The 26175-nt window shown below is 40.1% G+C and overlaps 1 protein-coding gene across 1 annotated transcript in view; it reads left to right on the forward strand.

Moving 5' to 3' along the window:
• The window catches only part of LOC137328070 (doublecortin domain-containing protein 1-like), a 485645-nt gene that overhangs the window by 144535 nt on the left and 314935 nt on the right, over positions 1-26175 (forward strand). The window contains exons 9-11 of the mRNA XM_067994210.1: positions 8114-8206; positions 12924-13094; positions 25336-25434. Of these exons, the coding sequence (XP_067850311.1) occupies positions 8114-8206; positions 12924-13094; positions 25336-25434 (363 nt within the window). The remainder of the gene's footprint in view (positions 1-8113; positions 8207-12923; positions 13095-25335; positions 25435-26175) is intronic.

The following is a 26175-nucleotide window of genomic DNA, read 5'->3' on the forward strand; positions in this document are numbered from 1 at the left end:
ATCAAAAACATTAACCTATGTTTCAGATGCTAACAACCCTGGTGTTCCCTAGGCTCAGTGAAAGTACTGTCAACTCTGAGTCAGAAGATTGGGGGTTTAAGCCCCACTCTATGACTTAAGCACATCAATCTAGGCTGATGCTTCAATGCAGCACTGAGAAAGTGCTGAATTGTCAGAGGTGTCATCTTTTGGATGAGATGTTGAACCAAAGCCCTTTTTGCTTATTCAGGTGGACATATTAGATCCCATGGCTCTTTTTTGAAGGAGGGAGTTCTTCTGGTGTTCTTGCTAACATTCATCTCCCAACCAACGCCACCAAAAAGCAGGTCAACTGGTCATTCAACTCATTGTTCTTCGTGGGATCTTGATGTGCACAAAATGGCTGCCAAGGTTTGCCTACAAAACAACAGTGACTGCACTTCTAAAGTTATTCATTCATGTGAAGTGCTTTGGGATGTCTTGAGGACATGAAAGATACCATATAAAATCCAGATTATTTTTCTACCCTGCAGCATCTCCAGTAATTTTCTGTTACTACTTCAGATTTCTAGCATTCCCTTTTCTTTTTATCTCCTGTCAAGACAAAAAGTCAAGTGTATAGGTTGTACAGCTGAACTATGAAAAATCCTTTACTAATTTGCCAAAATATTTTGTGCTTGGATCAAGAATTTGGCAAACTGCTTATAGAAGATGACCAATTTATAATATTGGTACCTCAGCCCATTTAACCACCCATGCTGCAACAGAATCTAAATTAAAATACGTTATTATGCAAAATATAATATTTTGCAACAAAGATATTAGTGTATAAAAGGTGACTGGAATGACAAACAGCAGGTTGACCAATGAAAACATGAACAGTTTATGCTTGAATCAGGATTGTACATTTAAATGTTGCACTCCTGGGTCAAGGATTCTACATAATGGGAACACGGAAATGTTGTCCTTGAATGACAATTATACTTACATCAGTGTGTATTTGTCTGGAGTTAACAGTGCTTTTCAGAATGAGATCTCTATTCTCTTTAAGAGATTTTACTTTACTAATAAACAGATTGCAACATATTGCTTATATTGCAAAGGTTCCATGTTGGCAGTTCAGAACAGTATTATTGAGTTGATGCCCATATGACCATTTGAATTTACAGTATAACAGGTATTTTTTAATTTAATTCATCTCTTTTTATTTTGCTTATTTTCTGAAAATAACCAAAAGCTCCCTTTCTGTTTATCTCCTATGCGATGCAGCATTCCTCAACCAAAAGGTTGGACAGTTAACCTGGCCTCTGGCAAAGGCATGCTGTTGAGCTGGGTATTCGAAAGAGCACCGGGGCAGCAGGGGGTGATTTGAATGCTGTTGCTACCTCTGCCCCTGTACGGAGGCAGCTCTTCTTTTATCAGCACCTTCGCTGGTGACACGAACAAAAATTGGGAATTCGCCTTTGGGGGAACCGAGAGAGAAATCCGGCATCCCATCCACCATCCCTTCGTACAATGTGCCACCTGAGAAAGTATTTTCATTAACTATTTAATCTCCTTCCAGATTTCACATCAGGACCTGCATTCTGACCACCCATTGTGAACGTCATAATGCAGAACTAGATATACCGAGCTCATAGAAAATATATAAAGCTACCGCATTCTTGGAATCAATTAAAAAGGTTAATTTTATGGTATTTTATTTTCAATGTTGAGATCCTCCCTCACAGTGATTAATAGTGTTTCAAAGTAACTGCTGTCTGTATAACTTTTACACTAAATGTATCAGACAAGCAGGAAAATGAGCTTTCCAATTATTTTCCAACGAGTGATGGCCTCTTTATGCTAATTGCAAATGTTGGCTCTCTTGGTGTTTTCAGTATTAATATTGCCTGATGGTAAATTGACTACTTTATGAGGACTTTACATGAATATCAAAAGCCCAATTGCAGAGCAAGATTTTGGGCTTCATTTAGTGTGGCTGCAGTACTTCAATCAGTTCTGACTCACTTTGGTAGAACTGAAGGAAGTCTTAAGGCTGCATCTTCACAACAACTGTACAAAACAACACAGGCCAGGTTCCCTGTCCTTGAAATAAAAACTGAAAATGCTGGAAACACTCAGCAGGTCAGGTAGCATCTGTGGAGAGAGAAAAACAAAGTTAACATTTCAGTTTGATAACCTTTCATCAGAACTGGAAGATGTCAGAGATGAACAGCTTTTAAGCAGGTACAGAGCCAGGGTAAAGGGAGAGGTCTGTGATAAGGTGGAGGGCTGGAGTGATTAAATGATAAAAGCGATAATGGTGCAAGCCAAAGGAGGTGATATTGAGACAAGTGTCTCCTGTCCACTTATCTTTGCTTCACACTGGATGAAAATTATCAAATAAATCTGGAGTCAAGGCCTGCCCTGATTTTGGAGTGAAGGAGAATGGGACTCCCTGGAGAAGGGAGTCTCACCACTTGGCCATGGAGTCAGGTTAAGCCTTACACAGCAACTACTTAGCATTGGTGCGAAAGGAAACCCCTTCATACAGTTCAGGGGCAGGTGCAGCCTACATTTTCCAACTTCTGCTAAGTGGGTCCAATATTTTTTTGAAGTGATGTATAAAAGGAAAAATAGCTGGAAAATAAATGACTAAGAGAGATTGATAGCAAAAGAAAAAGCCTGGAATTAAAAAATTATGCTAGCATGAAAGCTTCCGAACAAATTAAGTCCATGCACTGTGGCAGTAAGCTGGCTGGAGAGGAATAGAAATCAAAGGAGTAATAATCCTAGTTTCACAATGTGTTCTGGAACTTGTAGAATTTTCTTTAATACAACTTTTTCTTACTTGTATCAAAATATATTTTAAAATTAAATATTGATTATTTGTCCATTTGTCATTAAAAGAAAATATTGGTACAAAATAAAATAGATATTTATTGAGGCCATTGAAACAAAAACTTACTTATTTGTAGCACTGAAAGGGTAAAACTCAATAAAGTACAACCAAGGTCGCGTTCTTTCTGAAGTTATCAGCTCTTTGGGTTGCTGAGAATGGTTGATTAATTCCAGTAAGTTTTTGGAGGATTTCAAATGAAAGCCAGGGAATACAGTAATAGAAATCTGAGAACCTCTGACATGTCTCCAGGACAAAACACGTGTTTGCCCATTCTATTGAGGCTCTCTTTCACCCCCCTCTCTCTCTGTCGTGTTGTATAGATTCTTATAAAATAAAACATAAGCAGGCAGCAGGGAGATTACACTTCAGTGCAGTCTGTATTCTGGTAGAGAGAAATAAAGTTGTTTAGTGAACACCTGCCACGGTGTCAATAGAGAGGCTGTGAACTGAAATCACACCAAGCATAACAGGCTGATGAAGGGGTACAGGTTTTCATGCTGCTAGCAGTCAGAATTTAAAGGGAGAATTGCTATTATAAAGCAGAGTTCATCAAAATATGCACTGGCAGACTAAAATTACACCTGGTGTTCTGCTGGAGCTTGGCTTTGTCCATGACCATTAGTAATTTTTTTTATTATTATTCTTCAACATGTGCTCTATTACTTGCTTTCTTCCTATATGGATACTAAGACTTCAATCGGCTTTGATGCTTTTATTTCGGTGGGGGGAGTTGATTTTAAATTCCCATTGAGCTCCTTTTATGTACTGAGAAGTTTCTTTCCCCCTCTTCTTCTGAGCATTTTGCACTCCAGGTACAGACTACAGGGTTTGGTCGTGCAGGTGAATGGAGCATGAAGACTCTAGGGGATGGGGGATTGGAATTAAAAATAATGTCATGTAGGTGCCATTCCCGACATCTGTGAACATTTACAATTGTTTATCCGTGCAACTCTCTAGCTCTTTCAGCTGCAAATAATTTTTTTCCCAAAATCTCCTCTGTGCAAACCTTGTAGCCTAGAAATGACTGTCGGCGATATTAACAGACGAACATTTAACATTTTCATATGACATTCCTTTGTCCGATATTTTAATGTAGGCATTACCTGCTTGTTTCAGACGAACTAATGCCTCTGTTAGAATAATGGACAAGGGAATGTCTCACTTGGACATTAAGCAGTTGTCTGTTTCCAGGCTGGTATTCTAGATTCAGTGAGCACACACTTAATAGATAAAGAAATAAAATTAATGATATATAAAGTGCCATTGAAATATGTAATTGTGGCCAAATGATCTTTGTGACATTTCTGAGGCAGGGGATTATTGGCCGTTCACATTCAAGAAGGATTTATCCTGTCAACAACTATGAGCTCAGGAAAAGGGGTTTTTCAATTGGGCTCATTATGAAGAGAAAACCAAGAATATATTTTATCACAGTTTGTTTTAGGTTACGATTTGAAGCAGTGTAAAAATTAGTTTTGGTATTACACACACACATATATAGACACTGAAAATCTAATGCTGCAATTGTTGAAATGATGCGACAATGACCCAATGTAAAATTAAAGTGTTGCACTGCCCTTAACATTATGGCTGTTTGCCAACAGAAAACATAGAGACTCAGGGCATAGAGACTTAGGATCAAGGTCTTTGATGTCCTAGGCCACTGATTGTACCCATCATTGAAGAAAGGTTTTAGTCAAAAGAATCAATCCAGTGCTGCCTATCGATTTGAAAACATCACAGCTGCTTCTAATAAGTGGAATAAGAGGGCCGGTTTCTATGGGACTGGAATTACCTTTCGATTGCCAATGCCTGGGTGTTGGTTCTCTCATTTGCCGTGCTACCTTTTCTGATCAATACTGAATCATCCAGTGGATAGTAATTAGCTTTTAGAGAAGCACTCAACAAAGATCTGTGGTGACTCTGATAGACTTCACCAGAAAAGGTCAGGCAAAATCAGCAGTGAACTAGAAGGTGATGGATAAAGAAAAAGACCCCTTGCCTGAGAAGTACTTAGCTCTTTTTTAATTACTGTAATTTTCAACAAAAGTAGGAGAGTGAGATGATGAAGTACAGCACTTTCCTCCCTGCTGTTCCTGATGAGGCTTGATAGTCCTCAAAATTACGCATTGACTCTCGTTGATTCCTCCCAGTGTTTAGTACTAATAACCTGTAGGGTCTTTTTTCTCTCTACCTCTCAGTCCTAGTGTCATTGCAGTAATTACACTGTGTGAAATCTGCACTGCAATCACAGCTGCCAACTCTGAGCTTCACAAGCTAGGTCAGACTTTGTACTGCACAGAAAAAAAGCTAGACAGACAGATAAGACAGGAAGGAAGGAGTTGGGTTTAATTCAGAAGTATCACTGTATACTTTAGGAACAGAAACCTCCAGATTACAGATTGTGCACAGTTGCATTCATTCGTATCTTTAAATTAGAAATCTATTATATAGGAGCTTAATTTTTAATGAATTTCTCCTTAAGCTATTTACCAACACAACCCTCCATTTAAATGTACCTCCAGGGCTCCATTAATCTACATATTAGTTCACAATGTATTTTTCCTTTATTTTCTATAAAACAAGCCAAACTTTGTATCCGGTGACCGTGATAAGTAGAGTGCGCATCAATAGAGATAACAACAAAAATTATTACGAAGCAAAATTAAAATAGTTTTAGCTGTTTAGCATTGGCCCCTGCAGCAGGAGGCTGTGAACTTAAACCCTGGCCTTATCTCCATTTGAACCCACCTGCCGCCATTGGGGTGAGCTCTCGCCTGCTCTTGGCCGACTGGCCTGTTGGAGCATTACACGGCTGCAGAACAGTCTTCCTCAGGAGAGGAGGGAAAGCAGTGGCACCCACCAGTTTTGGTTTACCCCCCTCCCCCTTTTCCTCAAAGCTTTTCTCCTATCGGCCTATCCTACCATCCTGGTTGAGGCTGGAGGCGTGGTACCAAGGTTCAGAATTAGGCTCCCCTAAAATAGGAGAAGAGAAATCATTACTCCTAGAAAGAAAATTGAGTTTGGTAACCATTTTGAGCTTAATAAGGAATTTGCTGTAATGGCTTATTCAACAGAATTGCATGATTCTGTAAAATGGATCATTTCTACTCTCTGCTTTTTGTTGTAAAGTATGAAGCATTTAACATTAAAAAGCCACCAACTCCAGCATGGACCATTCCACAATTAGTGTCCCCTCAGCAGTTTGAGAGAATTACTCTGCAGTCTGTCGGTAGATGATCAGCGTCCTTAAGATTAACGTGGAGGCTTGCTTAAGCATCAGTGAAAATCACAAACGTGAAAGTAAAAGATAATTCTGCTTGTTGATGCAGTGGGATGCACAATGAGGCTTGCCAACAATCCAGCAGTCATTGTGCATTTACATTTTAAAAGGTAATGGATTCATTCGGGGACTATTGAGAACACATTATCAAACTTCTTCATTAGCCTTTCGTATTTTTTCATCACATTACAAAGTTTGTAACATCAGTGTCTATTAGAAGATATTTCAATCAAGCATGTTAACTGCGCCAGCCAGTCCTAGTATTTTTTTAAAAAAAAGAATCTCTTGCAGTTACAAAGAACCGTGGCTGGCTATTTTGATGCAAGTGTTGATTTGAACCTCAGAAAGGCACATTAGTGTTAGAGAGGTAAGTAGGTGTAATGGCACATCTAAAATCACTTGTTCACATTTAACAGAATAACTTCAATGTAAATAAAGATCGCTTAAGCACAGTGTACGATGGTGGCAAGGTTTTTTTTTTGGGGGGGACTCTAATCGGTCACTTCTCTTTCCCATACATAAACGCCAGCCAGCACCCGATAGAAACAAAGGAACCTCTCCCAGTGTCTGAATACAGTGACATTCATTCTAAGAGGAGTGGGGCAGCTTTTTGTAAGCACACTGCTTCATACAAACAATAGCACACAATGAGTTATTGACTTGTTTATATATGGGGCTCTTTTCACTAACTAAATCTGACTCCCACAGTCTGGACAAATGATTGATTTCGCTGGTAGAATGGGAAGCCCTATGCGTTTAACTCTATAGTGTAAACTGTTTCTTCCCCATTTGTACACCCTGAATAGAAGCTTATTAAAATGCACTTTCCAAAAATACCTGCAGCTGGCCATTATGAGTGAGTTCTGTATATATAAATAAGTAATTTGTCCCAGTCTTTTGTATGGCAACAGGGCATTGGAGTTTCATGTGGGTAGATATGAATGCTAGTTTAATCAGTCTTTCACCAGATTGCGGCAGTTAATGTAAATGCATACATGATATGAAGTTATTTTTTTTCAAACAATTACATTCATATTACAAAACGGAAAGGAAATGAATTCCTCCGTCAAACTGTGTGTCTAGAGGCGAATCTGTTGAATTTCATGCTCACGGCGATGAATGAGTTCAAGCCACATAAACTGTATCAGGACACCGTCCATTGAGCACAAAATACTATTATGGTTTGGTGTAGCATAAAAGCAGTTTGGCTTCTAAATGAATAAAATTGACTCTGGGTAATTTTCACAGCTGCATGGACCTGCGTACAGTATTAATAAAAAAAATTGCCTTATAGGAAAATAAACTTCAGAGCAGAAACCTGCTGTGCGAAGATTTTACATTTTTGCCTTTTAAATGTAGATCAAAATAACAAAGGAAAAAGGATGACAATTTAGGAGCCTTTCAAATTTTCATTATAGTATCAACCTTTCTTGAGCTCTCCAGTCACAATGTACAGTCCTGCGCCTGTGAAATGTTGAAGTTGCAGGCGCCACCTTTACTGTGCAAATAGTTTCTTTAATATGTATTTTTGCAAGCCTGCATATCACCAGAAATTCAAAATGTCATTTTCTCATGTTGGTAGAAGGGCATTAAAAATGGAAACAGAAACATGCCCATCATCACAGAAACCCTCAAGAAGCACACTGAACAATTAAACTGTTAACAGAGTCAACCTCTGTACATATAATCACTTGTAAGCTTATTCATGTCAAACTCCATTGATTTTATTTGAACATAATTGCTACAGAAGCAATATTTATTGAGAGGCACTTTGAAATTTTTAAATAAACTGGTAATGAATTTTCTCCAAACCCTTTCAGCAGAATCGCTTCAGTTTGACAAAGAATGTTCACTTACAGTAGGCATTTAAAAAAAAAAGTCAGAATAGAGAGAAGCCAAATTAGGTGCAGAACCATCAGAGGAATAACTATATATTAAATTTTAAAATTTGCTTTACTTCCTTTTAGATATATCATGCCTTGAATGGATGCGCACTGAAGGTTACACACAAAGGCCTCCTCTCTATGACTACAGGAGAACTGTATAAAATAAGTGACGATGTGAGAACAATTTTTTATATTGCTCTTCTATTAAACAAAATAGAGTCACCCATATGGGGGAGGGGCAAAAAGCTGCTTGCTGGGAAAATGTAGCCTTGAAGCTCAAAAGAGAATCTGGTCTGTGCAGTGCATCTTGTCTAATTCCGAGGCAAGCTTATAGCACAAGAAACCGTAAAAGTTATTGAGCTGGTCTTGTGCCTAACGAGGATAGTTGCATGGCAGTCGGAGGAAGGTGGCTGGGTCTGAGCTTAGGGTTTTCATGTGGCTGGCTGCCTTTGCACACAAACAGATTGAAATATGAACAGGCCTAGTTATGTGGGGTCATGAAAGGCCAAGTTTTTTCTTCTTTTACTCTATTCAGATTGCTTTAGGTTGTGGAGGAGGGGAGAGGAGGAAGCCTTGGCTGGAAAGGGAATTCTTGGTATTGTAGTTTATGGCTGTGTAGCCTAAACTAATAGCTGCACTTAACAATGTACAAGTAAAGGAGGAAATAATCCCCCCCACAAAAAAAACCTACCAGGTGCAACATTCAGTCAATTACTTCAATAATTAATAGCATGTTTTCATAATTCTCATGCTCATATTCTTTATTATTACATTGCAGCACAGGAATTCAGTTTAGATTTTTTAAAAAACATGTTGAAGATATTAATAAACGGGGGATTTTTAGTTTGTTTTGCTGTTGGTTTTATTTACAAGCTGCACACCAACCCAATCAGAAATGAACAGTGTGCAATTAAAAGAATAGTTTGTCAAAATGAAATCTGTCATGGATCTTTTTAAAAAAAAGTAAGTGAAATGTTTGGAATGCAAATAGTTTAAATGAAGTCATAAAATGAAAAATAAAAAAAGGAGGGAGCAGGCAGTTTCTGCATTTTTATGGTCTTGGAGAAATTAATTTTGAACAGCATATTTCACAATCATTTGAAATATAAAGTAGAGGCCATGAAATTGCACCATGGGATAATAGACACAAATGCTTAGTGGGTGCAACTGAAATTCTGCTCCCCACTATTTTAGCAGAAGTGTAGAGCCATTTAATGGGGTTATACTTCTGCCAGAATGACAGAGAAAAAACTTCGGCTTTGTATACTGATATCCCACATCGCAACATCACGGGCGGAATGCTTTATATGTTTTGATTTTAAATGTAGTGATTTAATAAATCACATTTAAAATCAAAACATATAAAGCATTCCATTCCTAGTGAGCATAAGCCTACAGCACAACACTGTCCCTAATTTCATACTACTCTCACTCAGCAATGGGTGGTGTGAGAATAGGCAAAAAGTCACACTGGTGCAGTGGGGGTGCTCTTCTGAGGTTGAAGCTGTAGCATTTTATTGGGACAGAGAAGAGGGAGCTTTACTTTGTACCTGCCTGTGCTGTACCGGACCTGGGTACTGGGTACCTGAAATGGGATGAGTTCCATTCCCTAGCACTAGCGTCCCACACTTTGAGGAGCAAAAAAAAAATCAAACCTGTCCTATAGATCGACTTAACGCATCCCATCCTCCACAAACAGTACATTGACGCATGCGATTAGGTTCTCCTAAGTGATGTATAAATTTGCCTTTAAACATTTTAGGGATTACTGTTGCTGATATTCCTCAAAAAAAGCTTTACTCTGTTGGCTATTTTAGCGGGAGAATTAATCCATTTAAAAAAATAAACGGATTAGTCCCAGCATTAAGGTAGTGGAGAGAGGGATATCACTCAAACATATTAAGCATTTAATAAATCACTACATTTATAAACAAAAAAAGAGAGACTCAAACCCATGAAGGAATGTATCTCTACACTCCTGACCTGCAATCAGAGTGTCTTTAGAAATACTTAATGAAAAAAAAGCTCTCTTGTATTGATCAATTCACAAATCATAGTGAATACTTCATTGAGGCGCATGTGATATGATTTCCATTCCCACACGTGTGAGGACCATTTACCTCATGAGGAGGAAAACCCCAGAGGAATTGTGGTGGGCCTTAGGATTAAAACTAAAAGGTGGAACTTCTGATTTGTGGCGTGCCCATATGCACACTCAGTGAATTTGTACTACATTCCTGTGTGCACTATATAAAATGTTAATGCCTGCGTAAAAATAGAGCATGCTGGAATCTAGCACATGTGCGTTAAATGTTTGGAGGTGAAAATTAATGATCAGAAATTCTACGTCATTCCATTTAAAACAGTTGCATTGTATGTTTCATTTAAAATACATATTGATGTTTTGTAAATAGAGGAATGTTGAACAAACCATATTTAGTAACGCCATTAGTTCACTTTGGCCCAATATGTGTGGAAACATTTGATTTCCTACATTTTTATGATTTTGCAGAGGCTATAAATCATTTTGTTACTTCATGATGTGAAAGTAACATGAATTTTTCCAATAACTGCCGCTCCCAAACCTTTGGTATTTCAAGGGTTAAATGATACATTGAAAAAGTCGAACATAAATCTATCCACTATTCAAGGCCCTGTTTTCTTATAGACTTCAGAATGTTTAAGTAAAGCCTATCACCTTTTATATTGGAAAAAATCTAAGCCTAAAATTCACTAATACTATCTTAGCGGACAAATGCTTAATATGTTTGAGTGATATCCCTCTCTCCACTACCTTAATGCTGGGACTAATCCGTTTATTTTTTTAAATGGATTAATTCTCCCGCTAAAATAGCCAACAGAGGAAAGCTTTTTTTGAGGAATATCAGCAACAGTAATCCCTAAAATGTTTAAAGGCAAATTTATACATCACTTAGGAGAACCTAATCGCATGCGTCAATGTACTGTTTGTGGAGGATGGGATGCGTTAAGTCGATCTATAGGACAGGTTTGATTTTTTTTTTGCTCCTCAAAGTGTGGGACGCTAGTGCTAGGGAATGGAACTCATCCCATTTCAGGTACCCAGTACCCAGGTCCGGTACAGCACAGGCAGGTACAAAGTAAAGCTCCCTCTTCTCTGTCCCAATAAAATGCTACAGCTTCAACCTCAGAAGAGCACCCCCACTGCACCAGTGTGACTTTTTGCCTATTCTCACACCACCCATTGCTGAGTGAGAGTAGTATGAAATTAGGGACAGTGTTGTGCTGTAGGCTTATGCTCACTAGGAACTGAATCAAACAGCCCAAGCACATTTTGCATTGGACCCTTACAGCCAGAAGACTTCTATTCCATCAATGTGAGCTGGATTTGAACCCAGGTGCCAGAGGTGAATCATAGAATCATAGGAAGGTTGCAGCATGGAAGGAGGCCATTCAGCCCATCAAGTCCGTACCGTCTCCATTAAGAGCAACTCAGCTAGTCCCACTCCTCTGCCCTATCCCCGTGGCCCATAGAATCATAGAAAGGTTACAGCATGGAAGGAAAGGCCAGTGTCAAACCTTTTAGGCCACTGAATTCCCCATACAAATATGATTTTTGATGGTTTTGATGTGCAGCTGAAGCAGGTGGCTGCTGAGTCACAGGTCCAGATTTTATGGCCCCGATTTTAAAGGGGGTGTGGTACGTACAGTGCGTATGAGACCTGAAGCGGGCGGGGAGTCCAGGGACTTGGAGGCGCGCCCTGGCCTCATTTCCATAAATTTTTCCTAACCCTAAACCTTGGGAAAGGTCCCCGGTAGTAAGTTGTGGGGGGTTCTGGGAGCAATCGGGGTGGAAGGGGGGGGGAGCCTGGAGTAAGGGAGGCCCAAGTGAGGTTTCTGCAAGGCAGCGGGAGTGAAAATCGGGTTCTATATTGTTGTAACTGTAGCTGAAGAAGAATTTATCAGATACTTTGATTTGTAGCTCTGTCACATGCAAATGATACGTTAATATAGCTTTTGATGTAAACAGACAGCAAACCATCATTGTTCAAACTGCATCCTGAAGGAACGGCTGAAAACACAACTGCAAAGTTGAATAGCCTTTCCTCACTTTGCCAAAACTATTCTTACATTGGACTTTTATACTACTTTGAAAAAATTGTTTTATACTACAAGAGTACTCAGTCCATCTTGGAAGTCTCTTGCCTATCAAAAAAATATTCTGCTATTTGAGGATCTCTTATTTTAATTAAAAAAGGCGATTTTGATACATTGCACCTGGGTATATCAACAATTCTTTGGGATTATTCAAATGCTTCTATATACAAGTTTATAACAGCTTCAGAATTAATAAATACAAATATTACTCTGACATTTCATTTTAAATGGGTTAATGTCTCCTCTAAAATCATGGAGCAATGCATTTCAGCTGAACAGATTAAGCAGTTGTAGTCTTATATCCCACGGTAATTTCAGGACCGGGGTATTTAATTCACCACAATATGCAGCAATGGCCATTCTGAGATTTGTAAATAACTCCAAACAAAAGCAAAATATTGGAGTCTGTTATATTTTCTCCTTTCTGCTTATGACACTTCACAAAAATCCGGAGGGACAACTCACGTAGCAGTCAGTGAAATACGAAGACATAGATTATTTTTGTGACTGATGTAGACTCTAATTAGTGAGAGATGAAGTCAAAAGGGGTCAATGCAGGGGCAACAGCTATATAATGCACCCTACAACACATGTCAAGTCTTGGGAGGTGTATCTCTGTCAAAAGATTGTTTGCAGACAGTCAGATTCAAGTTGTGTAAAACTTTCTCAACAGAAATAGCATCTAAAAAGTGTAATAGGTGTGACTTCAATAATTATCCCTTGCTAAAAGTGTCTTGTATTTTAACCCCTTTAGTTGGACAACTTGATTGATGAACTGCAAGCCGCTGTCAAGAAGCACAAGGGTCAGCTCTCCAAACTCGGCCAACAATTACAGGCTGAAGAGGAGCAGCGAGGTGGCTTTGTGTATCGGCACATTAAAAAGCTTCCGGCAAACAACACTTTTCCAAAAGGCCTACAGCTGAAAGTAGGTGTCACTTATCTCGTTATATAAAACGTACACATATGGTTGCCAACCCTCCAGGATTGTCCTGGAGTCTCCATGAATTGAAGATTAATTTCCAGGTACCTGCTGAGAGAAACCCAGGAGAAAAATCATTGGGGGTATTAAAACATTTTTTTTTCTATCAATGCTTTTGTTCATTAGTTATAAAAATGTTGGAGGTGGGAGAGAAAAGGCTGTTTGACTGACAGTCAAGAATTGTCCAATCGGATAATGAAGAGTCTGTTCACTTTCCAGTTGGCGTGGGAGGGCTTTACGAATGAGAATGAACATGTTGGGCGGCCAATGAGGGGAACGTGGGGGTGGTGCAGTTAGAGGAGGTCATACGATGAAACCACCAGGAATACAGCCAGCCAGAGTTGGCAACCCTATGTATACATGACAAGCAGACCTCCCGTGGCATTGCTCACGGTCAGTCGGTGCATACAGCATTGTACAACTATAGGAGTCTTGCACTATGTAATGCACAGTACACTATAAGGGCCACTGTTTCCTTCCAGAAGCTTTCCTTGCATTTGATTCATGCATTCTCTACCTCTTCAATTCTGATTTGCTGTTTATTTACTTTAATCCTATCGACAAGGTGTGAGAGCTGAAGTGCATTGGCTAAAGTATGACAGGAAGTAAGATTGACAATTACAGGAAAGTGCGCTATATGCAAGATATATAAATGTAATACTATTTTTTCTGCCATGGTAGACACATCTGTCACTAGCCATTTAATCCATGTTCCTTCAATATTTTACTCGCCATCATTATATACTTGTATGCCCATAACCCTTAGCAGGGGTTATAACTAGTGGAGTCAAGAGCAAGAAACTATTGTTGAGCTCTTGTTTTACACAAATCATTGACCTCATTGATTGATGAGAAAGTCACATTAAAATCTTTTTTGACTTGCGTTTAGACCCCAGTTACTTCACAGAACTGACTCTTTAAGGAAAGGATACAGAAGCGAGCAACTAGAATAATTGAGGGGATGGAGGGATTGGATTATGAGGTGCGATTATGTAACTTGGCATGTTCTCACCGGAAGAGAGAAGGTTGTGAGGTAATATGATTGGTGTTTCTAGGATTCTAAAGGGACTAGATAATGTAGTCCATGAACAGCTATTTCACCTTGTCCAGAACAGTAGAACCAGAGGACACGGCCTGCGCTTGAAGGGGATTAAATTGAAAACTAATCTGCGGAAATATTTCAGTGAGCGAGTGGTCAATCTATGGAACAGTCTCCCCAGGGAGATGGTGGAAGCAGAGTATTGATTCATTCGAATACAAATTAGATAGATTTATTTCAGAAAATAATGTTTTGGAATACAGTATATGAGTAATTTGAGACAAGACATGTGGTAAGTGCAGCATGTTTTGGAGGAACAGGTGATTTTGGACCTATGGTTCCCAAAGCTCTCCACCACTGGGTTTCCTCGTATCATTTCTGGGTTTGTTGGAGACTAATTGATAGAGATTGATTGCTATTGTTTTGAGGGAGCGTAGTCACTTCTACAAGGTAGGGAAATGTAGCAGCCAATTTGTGCATGGCAAGATCCCACAAACAGCAATTAGATAACCAACTAGATAATCTGCTTGTTTTTGGGTGGTGTTGATTGAGGAATAAATATTGGTCAGGACAATATAGGGAGAACTCCTGTGGTGGGCAGGTAACCTGCTAAATTCCCTATTAGCCCATTTTGGAGTATACAGATGAGTTCTATGGTGGGGTACTTCCCTGACCTGCCTGACATAATAGGTGCGGCATTACCTGAGTTCACTGACAGTCTAGAAGTCTCCTTGCTTATGAACAAAGCACATTAGTTTGGACTTTAAATTCAGATGCTATTCACTAAATTCAAAAGCAGTCAAGTGTATCAACCAAGTGAATGCTAACAGTGTCCCTACTAATTGACATTCATTCAGAAGTTTGCCATAAGAACTCAGATTGGAAACGTAAATGCTATACAGATGTAACAGTGAGTAATTATTAAGGATTTTGTCTCAACTGTGATTACACGATGTTGGCATTGAGTACACAAGTTCAGAATGTTCCATTTTCCATTTGAATCATGTTTCATGTTGGTGTATGTATAATCCACATTTTTCTTTCAAAGACTCACCAAGTGTTTGTTCCTATTATCTATCTGAACTGACTCATTCACGTCCCACAATAATTGCCACTCATTTGGCCCAATAGTCCCAATAAGAAAGAAATAACTTGCATTTATAAATCACCTTATCACATCTCTCAGGACATCCAGAAGTACTTCACATACTTTTGGAAGTTTAGTCAGTGTTGCATTGTAGGCAAACACGGCAGCCATTTTGCACACAGCAAGATCCCACAAACGCCAATGAGTTGAATGACCAGATAATCTGTTATCAATTAGTTGAGGGAACAGTATTCCCTCAAATGACAAATTAAATTGTTTTCACTGACTATTTTTTATTGTAGATATGACCTACATTACATACTCTTTAATATAAATAGTTCTGAGGCAGTTTGCTTCCCAGAACTTCAAGTTCCACAATCCCAATGTCTGTCTTTTTTCTGTGATTTATCCCAACATCTAAATTCTGTTAACCGACTGTTCCAGTTCCAAGGTCCTTAAGTTGCTTTTGTACTGTGTATACTTCTATATAGTTTGGACAATTCCTTGGTCCCTTACATGATATGGTCCAGTTTTTAGTTCCACTGCACAGCTTATTCAATTCTCCATCCCAGTTCCCTATATGCATTATCCCGTTCCCCCAATCACATTACCAAACTGTGTCTTGCTTTGTGGCAGAGAAGACATGATTATACCTTCCTAAATCTTAATTATTTTAGCTGATTCTGAATGCTTTTGTTTACTTGAGAATCTGTAGCTTCCTTAGTTAATGGCATCCATGCTGTGTATTACCCATCAACGCTCACCAGACGCTATGAGCTGTTGTGTGGTATCATTAGTCTTTGGTTCTAATGAGGAAAGACATGTCATGGGTTAAGTAAATAGTTCTTCCATTGCTGTATATTGCAAATCAATAAATAATCTCCTTTCAGCTGTGAACTGAGCGGGTTTTAAATCTCTGTCTTTTGGAGGTGTAAACACTTGCTCGGGGAAAGTTTGTTGTTTGTGCTTTGAAAGCAGATAAAACACACAAATAGCGATTAGTTGTCATTGCCAGCCTAAGGTGATGTTTCTCTGTCTCTGCATGTCACCCAGCGGAAAATATCACGTTACTAATCCGATTCGCACAGTTCAGGCCTTAAATTTGTTTAAAATGTCAGCGTTCCCCCAGAGTGCATCTTGGAATGGGGTTGTTCCTTCCCTGAGTGTGGCATCCTGAAGCTGTCCTAGGAAATGCCAGCAGGGCAGCCAGCAGGAAGGCAGTCACAACCGAGCTGCAACACTATCCCAGTGGACAGACACATGGTTTGAATGTAACCGCTCAACCTAAAACCCATGGACACACGCACAGGAGTGTGTTTGCCCTACTGCTTTATTTGTTTTCACTTCCCAATTAGTGACTTGTCATGGAGTGTTTGATTTACTCCTGTTACTGGTTCATCGCCGTCACATCTGGTGACAGCCGACGGATAGGTTCAGTGTACAAAAGTTGGTCCATGTCAGCAGTTTGGTTTGCGACACGGTGATTGTAAGTGATGTTTCAGAAACATTTAGCAACACATACGGTGCATAGGTAAAAAGATAACTGCAATCGGTGAAAATCTGAAATCTAAGTAGAAGGATAGGTGAGTGTTTCTGATGCAATTGGTCATCAATTCTAATAAATAGTCACGTTCTAAATGTCTTTTGACTTTTTAGATACTGATTTTGTTGTATTTTCTGCTTATATTGGGCAATACATGGCTGTTGTTAACATTAGAGTACAAGTGGTTCACATTTTTGTGCACCGTTCCCCTGTGCGCTATTTTAACAGACAATATTTCAGCGTGCATCAGACCACACACTCCAGATATTACATTTTGTTACTGATGCAAAACAATCTTTAAAAAGAAAAGAGAGAGAAGAAAAATGCCTAGTTAATGCTGGGTGTCTCTCACATTGATCTGAAACTGACATACACATTCTAATCTGCAAAGTTCCCTGACGGAACAGCAATTGATCTCTGAGTGACCCGAGCCTGTGCTTACTTTACAACAATCAAATTTTGTGGACCTCAAAGGGTCTCACACCAGGTCTCGACTGTCGTAAGTTCCACTGAGGCCTTTCAAGGGCGTAAAGGGAGGAATTTCTCAGGGAAGCCTAGGAACTCCCCCCGACACACCCTCTTGACATGGGTTGGTCAGGCAGAAGATCCATCCATTGTATTCCCAACAGGAATTCAAAGGTCCGGTCTAAACTGGGTCGAATTCCGGCAAAGCTGGGATCCAGCCCATATTCCGGGCATCACCTGAACGTAAATAGACTCACGGCCTCTCCAGTCTGTGGAATTTCTGGGCCATTCTATGTTACATGGTATGACATACCTGTCCTTATAAAACAGTGCATCTTCTGATTTACCGTGAGCAATGCTACAGGAGATCACCCAGTGTACAAAAAAAATTAAAAGTTTTAATCCTTTCACTGGCACAAGAACATTTCTTTAATTGTGTTTGGTACATAAATTGTGCACAGGGAGTAGTTAGTTCTATAAATGGCGTATGCACCTCAGACAAGACTCTTCATACTTCCCATTAAATGTCACCTAGGTTCTTGTTGGCAATGTGCCTTTCATGTGCTCCAACTGAGATAAGATGGACTAACCCAGGGAATCCAAGATTGGACTAACCCAGGGAATCCAAGATTGGACTAACTTGGGGATCCTAAGATTGGACTAATCCAGGGAATTCAAGATTGGACTAACCCGGAGAATCAAGATTGGACTAACTTGGGGATCCTAAGATTGGACTAATCCAGGGAATCCAAGATTGGGCTAACCTAGAGAACCTGAGATTTCACTAACCTGGGGAACCCAAGATTGCAGTAACCCAGAGAACCTAAGATTGGACTAATCCGGGGAACCTGAGATTGCACTAACCGGGAGAACCGAAGATTGTAGTAACCCAGGGAACTCCAGATTGCATTATCCTGGGGAACTCCAGATTGCATGATGTTGGGGAACCTAAGATTGTACTAAACTGGGGAACCCAAGATTGGCTTTGGTGCACTGGACTAGGAAGGGGAAAAGTCAGCTATTTAGTGATGATGGATGAGGAGTGGAATTGGGCTTGGCTACGATGCCCCCCATGACTGAACAGTATACTCACACTCACTGTCCAGACTCACATTTGATAATTGCCACTTGGTGAGGAATCAAAGGGCTACTGTTGTTCCTGGAGGAATCGTTGCCTTTAGACAAAGAGGGGAAATGCTACAGTTGTAGTGTAAATCCAGCCTCAAAGAATTCTTTCACATATAAATGATGTTCACAAGTTTTAGGTTTGGGTTTTGATAGAACAATATTTTCCCTGAGTGGCCTCACAATGGCTCCTTTAAGCTGACCTTGTCCCCTATGATCCAGAAACTGTACTTTGCCTATGCTTTCTCACTGCAGAAGGATGCACACAAAGGGTTAACAATGCCCAACTTGCTGTAATCTGTGTACTGGATTTAATGTAGTCATACCCCATACTCCCAATCTCTTTAAAACAGTGGCCATTATCATATAAATCAAAGGCTTACAGACTTGGCAGGAGACATAGTCCAGTGGGAAAGGCCATAGGGAAGGAGAAGAGGCATATTTACTCCTGGCTATTGTTACAGGGAATATTTGATACAAATGGAGATACCACTGAAGTGAAAATGATTGTAATCATCATCTCCAAACCAAAATGGAAAATATAACAAGATTAGAAATTGGTTGTTTTATTCAGTGAATTGAAACAAAATATTTTAGGGTTCAAGGTGTTTGTCTAGTTTTACTTAGTATTACCAGCATCAGAAATGTAGACAATATCCAGTTTGTAGCTGTTGAGTGACAGAAAATGTGAACAAATAATATGTGATAAAGAGGAAATGAAATTCACAACATGCCAGCTTCATTATTACCTCAAAGGCCAAAAGTCAATGAGAACGCTACGAGGCTTGGCATACTCAGTATAGCAGGTTAGAGCTAAACTGAATTCTGAAGCCAAACTGACCTGAATTGGACCAGATTGGGTTAATTTCAGGAACACATGGGCTGATTGTGGCTTGCAAAACAGGACAGAGGTGGAAATGTTAGCAGTCCCCTGTTTGCATGTTAATGGGCCAGAGTCTGTACTTTCTGGTGATTTGGTTGGTATGGGAATGGGGATGTAAGTGGTTCCTTGTGAGCGGTTCCTTGTGAGCGGCTGCAGATCATTCTGATGGGGGAGGGTGAACAGTCAGAGGTTGTGGTCCATATCGGCACCAATGACATAGGTAGAAAGAGGGATGAGGTACTGAAAGCAGATTTTAGGGTGTTAGGAAAAAGATTAATAAGCAGCATCTCAAAGGTAGTAATCTCCGAATTACTCCCAGTGCCACACGCTAGTGAGTACGGAAATAGGAGGATAGTGGAGATAAATGTGTGGTTGGAGAGAAGGTGCAGGAGGGAGGGCTTTAGATTCCTGAGGCATTGGGACCGGTTCTGGGGGAGGTGGGACCAGTACAAGCCGAATGGGTTGCACCTCAACAGGGCAGGGACCAATATCATCGCGAGGAGGTTTGCTGTTGGGGAAGGTTTAAACGATCTTGGTAGGGGGATGGGAACCTGATCGTAGATTCAGAAGAGAGAGAAGCAGAGTTGGAAATGGAATTCAGAAAATTAGTAAGCGAGTTACGAAGGCAGAGGAAACAAAGGCTAGAAAATAGACAACAAAGGAGATTGGCAGTGCTTAATGGTATATACTTCAGTGCAAGGAGTCTAGTGAATAAGGCAGATGAGCTAAGGGCACAGATAGACACGTGTAAGTATGATATCATAGCTAATACTGAAACATGGCTTAAACAGGGGCAGGAATGGCAGCTCAACATTCCTGGTTACAGGGTTTTCAGACGAGATAGAGAGGGGGATTAAAAAAAGGAGGGAGGGGTCACAACATTGGTTAAAGAAACAATTACAGCTATGAGGAGGGGTGATATGTTAGAAGGATCATCAAATGAGGCCATGTGGGTTTAACAGAAGAACAAAAACGGGGCAATCACACTGCTGGCAGTGTACTATAGACTCCAGTCAGAGGGAGATAGAAGAGCAAATATGTAGGCAAATTTCTGAGACGTGCAATAACAATTGGGCAGTAATAGTAGGGGAATTCAACTACCCTAACATTAACAGGGATAGAATCAGTGTAAAAGGTATAGAGGTATAGAGAATTCTTAAAATGCATTCAGGAGAACTTTTTTTGCCAGTACGTAGCAAGCCCAACAAGAGAGGGGGCAGTTCTAGACTTAATTTCAGGGAATAAAGCTGGACAGGTAGAAGGGGTATCAGTGGGAGAACTTTTTGGTGGTAGTGATCATAATTCAGTTAGATTTAGCATAGCTATGGAAGAGGACAAAGGTAGACCAGGAGTAAAAGTTCTCAATTGGGGAAAGGCCAATTTTACTAAGCTGAAATGTGATTTAGCAAAAGTGGACTGGAAACAGCTACTTGAAGATAAATCAATGTCAGAGCAGTGGGAGGCATTCAAGGAGGAGATAGTGAGGGTTCAGAGCAAATATGTTCCCACAAAGAAAAAGGGTGGGACTCCCAAATCTAGAGCCCCCTGGATGTCAAGGAGCATACAGGCTAGGATAAGGAAAAAAAGGGAAGCTTATGTCCGACACCGAGAGCTCAATATTGCAGAAAGCCTAGAGGAGTGTAAAAAGTCCAGGGGTGAAATTAAAAAGGAAATTAGAAAAGCAAAGGGAGGGCATGAAAAAATAATGGCAAGTAAAATCAAGGAAAACCCAAAGATGTTTTATAAATACATAAAGAGCAAGAGGATAACTAAGGAAAGAGAAAACCCAATAGTGACCAAAAAGGTAACCTGTGTGTGGAGGCAGAAGACGGGGGTATGTTTCTTAATGAATACTTTGCATCTGTCTTCACAAAAGAGGGAGACGATGCAGACATTGTAGTTAAGGATGGGGAGTGTGAAATATTGGATGGGATAAACTTAGTGAGAGAGGAAATATTAGGGGGTGTAGCATCTTTGAAAGTAGATAAATCGCCAGGCCCGGATGAAATGTATCCCAGGCTGTTAAGAGAAGCAAGGGAGGAAATAGCGGAGGCTCTGACCATCATTTTGCAATCCTCTCTGGCTGCAGGCATGGTGCCGGAGGACTGGAGGACTGCTAACGTTGTACCATTGTTCAAAAAGGAAGAAAGGGATAGACCGAGTAATTACAGACCAGTCAGCCTAACCTCGGTGGTGGGCAAATTATTGGAAAAAATTCTCAGGGACAGTATTAATTGTCATTTAGAAAGGCACGGATTAATCAAGGACAGTCAGCATGCATTTGTTAAGGGAAGGTCGTGTCTGACTAACTTGATTGAACTTTTTGAGGGTTGATGAGGGTAGTGCATTTGATGTAGTCTGCATGAATTTAGCAAGGCTTTTGACAAGGAACCACATGGCAGACTGACCAGAAAAATAAAAGCCCATGGGATCCAAGGGAAAGTGGCAAGTTGGATCCAAAATTGGCTCAGTGGCAGGAAGCAAAGGGTAATGGTTGACGGGTATTTTTGTGACTGGAAGGCTGTTTCCAGTGGGGTTCCGCAGGGCTCAGTACTAGGTCCCTTGCTTTTTGTGGTATATATCAATCATTTAGACTTAAATGTAGGAGACATGATTAAGAAGTTTGTAGATGATATGAAAATTGTCCGTGTGGTGGATAGTGAGGAAGAAAGCTGTAGACTGCTGGAAGATATCAATGGACTGATCAGGTGGGCGGAGAAGTGGCAAAAGGAATTCAATCTGGAGAAGTGTGAGGTAATGCATTTGGGGAGGGCAAACAAGGCAAGGGAATACATAATAAATGGGAGGATACTGAGAACTGTAGAGGATCCTTGAAGGTAATAGGACAGGTTGATAAGGTTTTTATGAAAGTATACGGGATATTTTCCTTTATTAGTCGAGGCATAGAATATAAGAGCAGGGAGGTTATGCTAGAACTGTATAAAACGCTAGCAGCCACATTACAGGAAAGATGTGATTGCACATGTGAGGGTACAGAGGAGATTTACGAGGATCTGGCCAGGACTGGAGAATTTTAGCTAAGAGGAAAGATTGGATAGGCAGGGGTTGTTTTCTTTGGAACAAAGAAGGCTGAGGGGAGATTTAATTGAGGTGCATAAAATTATGAGGGGCCTAGATAGAGTGGATAGGAATGACCTATTCCCTTAGCAGAGAGGTCAATAACCAGGGGGCACAGATTTATAGTAGAATTAGAGGTGAGTTGAGGAGAATTTTTTTCACCCAGAGGGTGGTGGGGGTCTGGAACTCATTGCCTGAAAGGGTGGTAGAGGCAGAAACCCTCATTGCATTTAAAAAATACTTGGATATGCACTTAAAGTGCCGTAACCAAGGCTACGGACCAAGAGCGGGAAAGTGGGATTAGGCCGGATAGCTCTTTTTAGGCCAACACAGACACGATGGGCTGAATGGCCTCCTTCTGTGCTGTAAATTTCTATCATTCTATGATGTAGTGGGGAGTCAGTGTCTGTACTTTCTGGTGATTTGGTTGGGAGGGGGGTGGGGATGTAAATGGTTCCTTATGGATGTAGTGGAGAGACACTGTCTGTACTTACCACTAATTTAGTTGGGGGTAGTGTTGACTCCCTGTGGGTGCTGTATGTTTGTACATTTCCTTCCCCCGGAATTAAAGTGTGAGGATGCATCTGACTCCCATGTGATATGCATCCAATTCCCTTGCAGTTGACTGTCTTTCTCAGAATGTAGTGAGGTACATGCACTCCTCATCCTCACCAATCTGCATGCTGGTCACTGTTAATCTGTACTGGCCATTTACTTTGTTAGTACCCAAGCTCAAAACTATAAAAATCTGAATTATTGCAAACACAGTTGAGGGATTTGTAAAATGTATTTGTCAATAAGTGATTTAAAATGTATTAATTACATTATCTTTGTTCAATTACTGTACTGCTGTTTTTTAATTGTTAATGATTCTTCTGGTTATGTCCCACTGATTTAAACTTTGAATACATGCATGGTCTGAAATGTACTAATAATATCATCTTCTGACTTTTGTGGGCAGTATTGGCCTGGCTGTGTCTATTTACTGAAGCTGGGAATGAAATGAGACCCTCAGGACATAAAATCATTGCAGTGTTTGAACAGAGTGATGTTACCTCTATTATTAACCAACTATGTAGCCCTTCTTCAGATATTGAAAACCATATTTGTAACTCTTTGTGCTCCATCTATCCTTTCTATGTATAACATGCCATTCCCTGCTCTCTGACAACATTTTCAACTTTCTCGTAACCCTGTCATACATCACTGGACATCTGTCACACTTGCAATTTAGCTGCTGTTGAACCCCCTCCTCAACAGTGTGTCAGCCAATTGACTGTGAGATGCTTGATTGGCTGGTTTGCCATAGGTTAATGAGTTATCAGCCTTCAAATTGTTCAGTGAGTTTTGGGCCTAAATGACCATTCAGCTACATAAACTGATCCAACCATCTACCTACAAGTGCCAGCTTGACCCAGTTGGTAATACTCTTGTTTCTGTGTCAGAAGGTCATGGGTTCAAGCCTCACTACAGATTTGATCATGTAATCTAAGCAGGCACTCCAGTGCTGTAATTCTTGTTGCATTCTTTGAGGCATTCTTTGAGGCATTGTCTTTCAGATTCCTGCCTGGATAGATGTAAAAGCCCCAATGGCACTATATGAAGAAAAGCAGGAGTTGTCCTGGATAACCTTTCTCCTTCAGGCAATACCAACAAGAACAGACTATTTGCTGTTTGTGAGATCTTGCTGTGCACAAATTGAATGTTGTGATTGGCTACATAACAACAGTGACTACACTTGACAATGTAATGTTGTAACGTGCATTGGGATATGATGAGGTGGTACATAAAAGAAGATGCTTTCTGTCTGTTTCAAAAGTGACCATCGCACTTCGAAGTGTCAAAAGTATATAAAAAAACAGCCATGCAGATTTTTTTCTGACACATAACTTCCAATTTGCAAACTTCCCTTGCCTAACAGCAATTACACTCTAATTGATCTCTGGTTGTGTTTACTTACAGCCTTAAATGGACAGGGCAATTTGAACACAATTTTACCTTAGTAGAAGAACAATACATTGTACGTTACAATAATCCTGACCTAATAAAACAATGCATTATCTGACTTATCATGAGCAATGCCATTGGGGATCCATTAGTAGAGGATAAATGTTAGTGAGCAGTGGTTTACTAGGAAAATAGGAACAGGAGTAGGCCATTCAGCCCCTTGAGCCTGTTCCGCCATTCAATTAGATCATGGCTGATCTATACCCCAACTCCACCCACCCGCCTTAGCTCCATATCCCTTGATATCCTCACCTAGCAAAAAATTGCTGGTTTCCTGAAAAGTAATCTATCAAATGACAGCAGACCAGAGAGCTCCAGGTTCGTGTGTTATCTGGTGTCACTGTTACGAGGTGCATTACTGTTCAATTGTTTATTTTACAGCAGTATTATTCTTACACCCATCTTTTGGATGAGATGTTAAACTGAGGCCCCGCCTGCCCTCCCAAGTGGATGTAAAAGATCCCATGGTACTATTTGAAAAAGAGCAGGGGAGTTCTCCCCAGTGTCCTGACCAATATTTAACCCTCAACCATCATCACTAAAAAAACAAATTATCTGGTCATTATCGCATTGTTGTTTGTGGGATCTTGCTGTGCGTAAATTAGCTGCCGCGCCTCCCTACATCACAACAGTGACTGCACTTCAAAAAAGTACCTAATTGGCTATAAAGCACTTTGGGATGTCCTGAGTTTGTGAAAGGTGCTATATAAATGCAATTTCTATCTATCCATCTGCATTGTTAAGTAACACTGGGGCAGATGGGAGACCTGCAACATCAGAAACTGCTAGACACAGCATGACGTGTGTTGGAATAAATAATAGCAAGAAATATAACATTTGGATTCATATAGTGCCTTATCAGTTCAAAATACCGCAAAGCACTCCACAAAATGCCTCACCGTAACTGGAGATTAACACGGGTGCACTGAGTAACCCGTTTTTATTTGGCTAATTTGCTAGGTGTATCGGAATGGTCAGAGCACAGGAGAGGTTCTCATCTATATTAACACAAAGGCCATCGAGAAAGGGTCCGGCAATGACAAATTCATGATGGGAAGGGTAAGAATTTTCTTTTTTTGCTGGATTTTAAAACAAATATTGTTGCAATATTAATAATTGTGTTGTTTAAATAAAATAAAACAAATTTAAAGAGGGCAATTTTAACCGAACTTGCCAATTGGGAAACTGACGGGATCGGGTGCAATGCTGATTTTACACCCGGACCGATTTTACTATCCATTGAAGTCAACAGAGAGTAATATCTGGCGGCGTGTGAAACCATCATTCCACCCAATCCCGTGGGTTTCCCCCGGGCGAGTTAGGTCAAAATTGCCCCCAATATGTCTGTTTAGCCTCTGTTGGCTGACAGTTGCTTACATCTGCAGTTGGTTTGCCTCACAGCACTCAACAAGAGAACTCACATTGGCCAGGTGCTAACAGTATAATTGGATGCATGCTTGATCTGTCTTCATAGCCTCTCTGTATTTAGGTTACAGTCCTGTGACATCTACTAGAAAAGCTGCCTTGATAAATAATTCCAGAGCATTCACTTACTGTTGGCGTCCTATTGAGATATAATCCAACCATTTAAAGCTTTCATTTATTGAACAATGAGAAAATGAGAAAGCAGTTTTAAGATCTAAATTATTCAGTTACATTCCTTGAAACCACACCATTGTGCTTCCTATATCTACCCTGTACGAATGTTTTCATGAAAAGGTAAGACTCATGAAAGATTCTACACCTGTGCTGCGCAGTTTCGAACACATGTAAATTTACATTTGGCAATTATTCTCCTCC

Source organism: Heptranchias perlo, chromosome 12 (genome assembly GCF_035084215.1).
Source record: "Heptranchias perlo isolate sHepPer1 chromosome 12, sHepPer1.hap1, whole genome shotgun sequence".
Classification (NCBI taxonomy): domain Eukaryota; kingdom Metazoa; phylum Chordata; class Chondrichthyes; order Hexanchiformes; family Hexanchidae; genus Heptranchias; species Heptranchias perlo.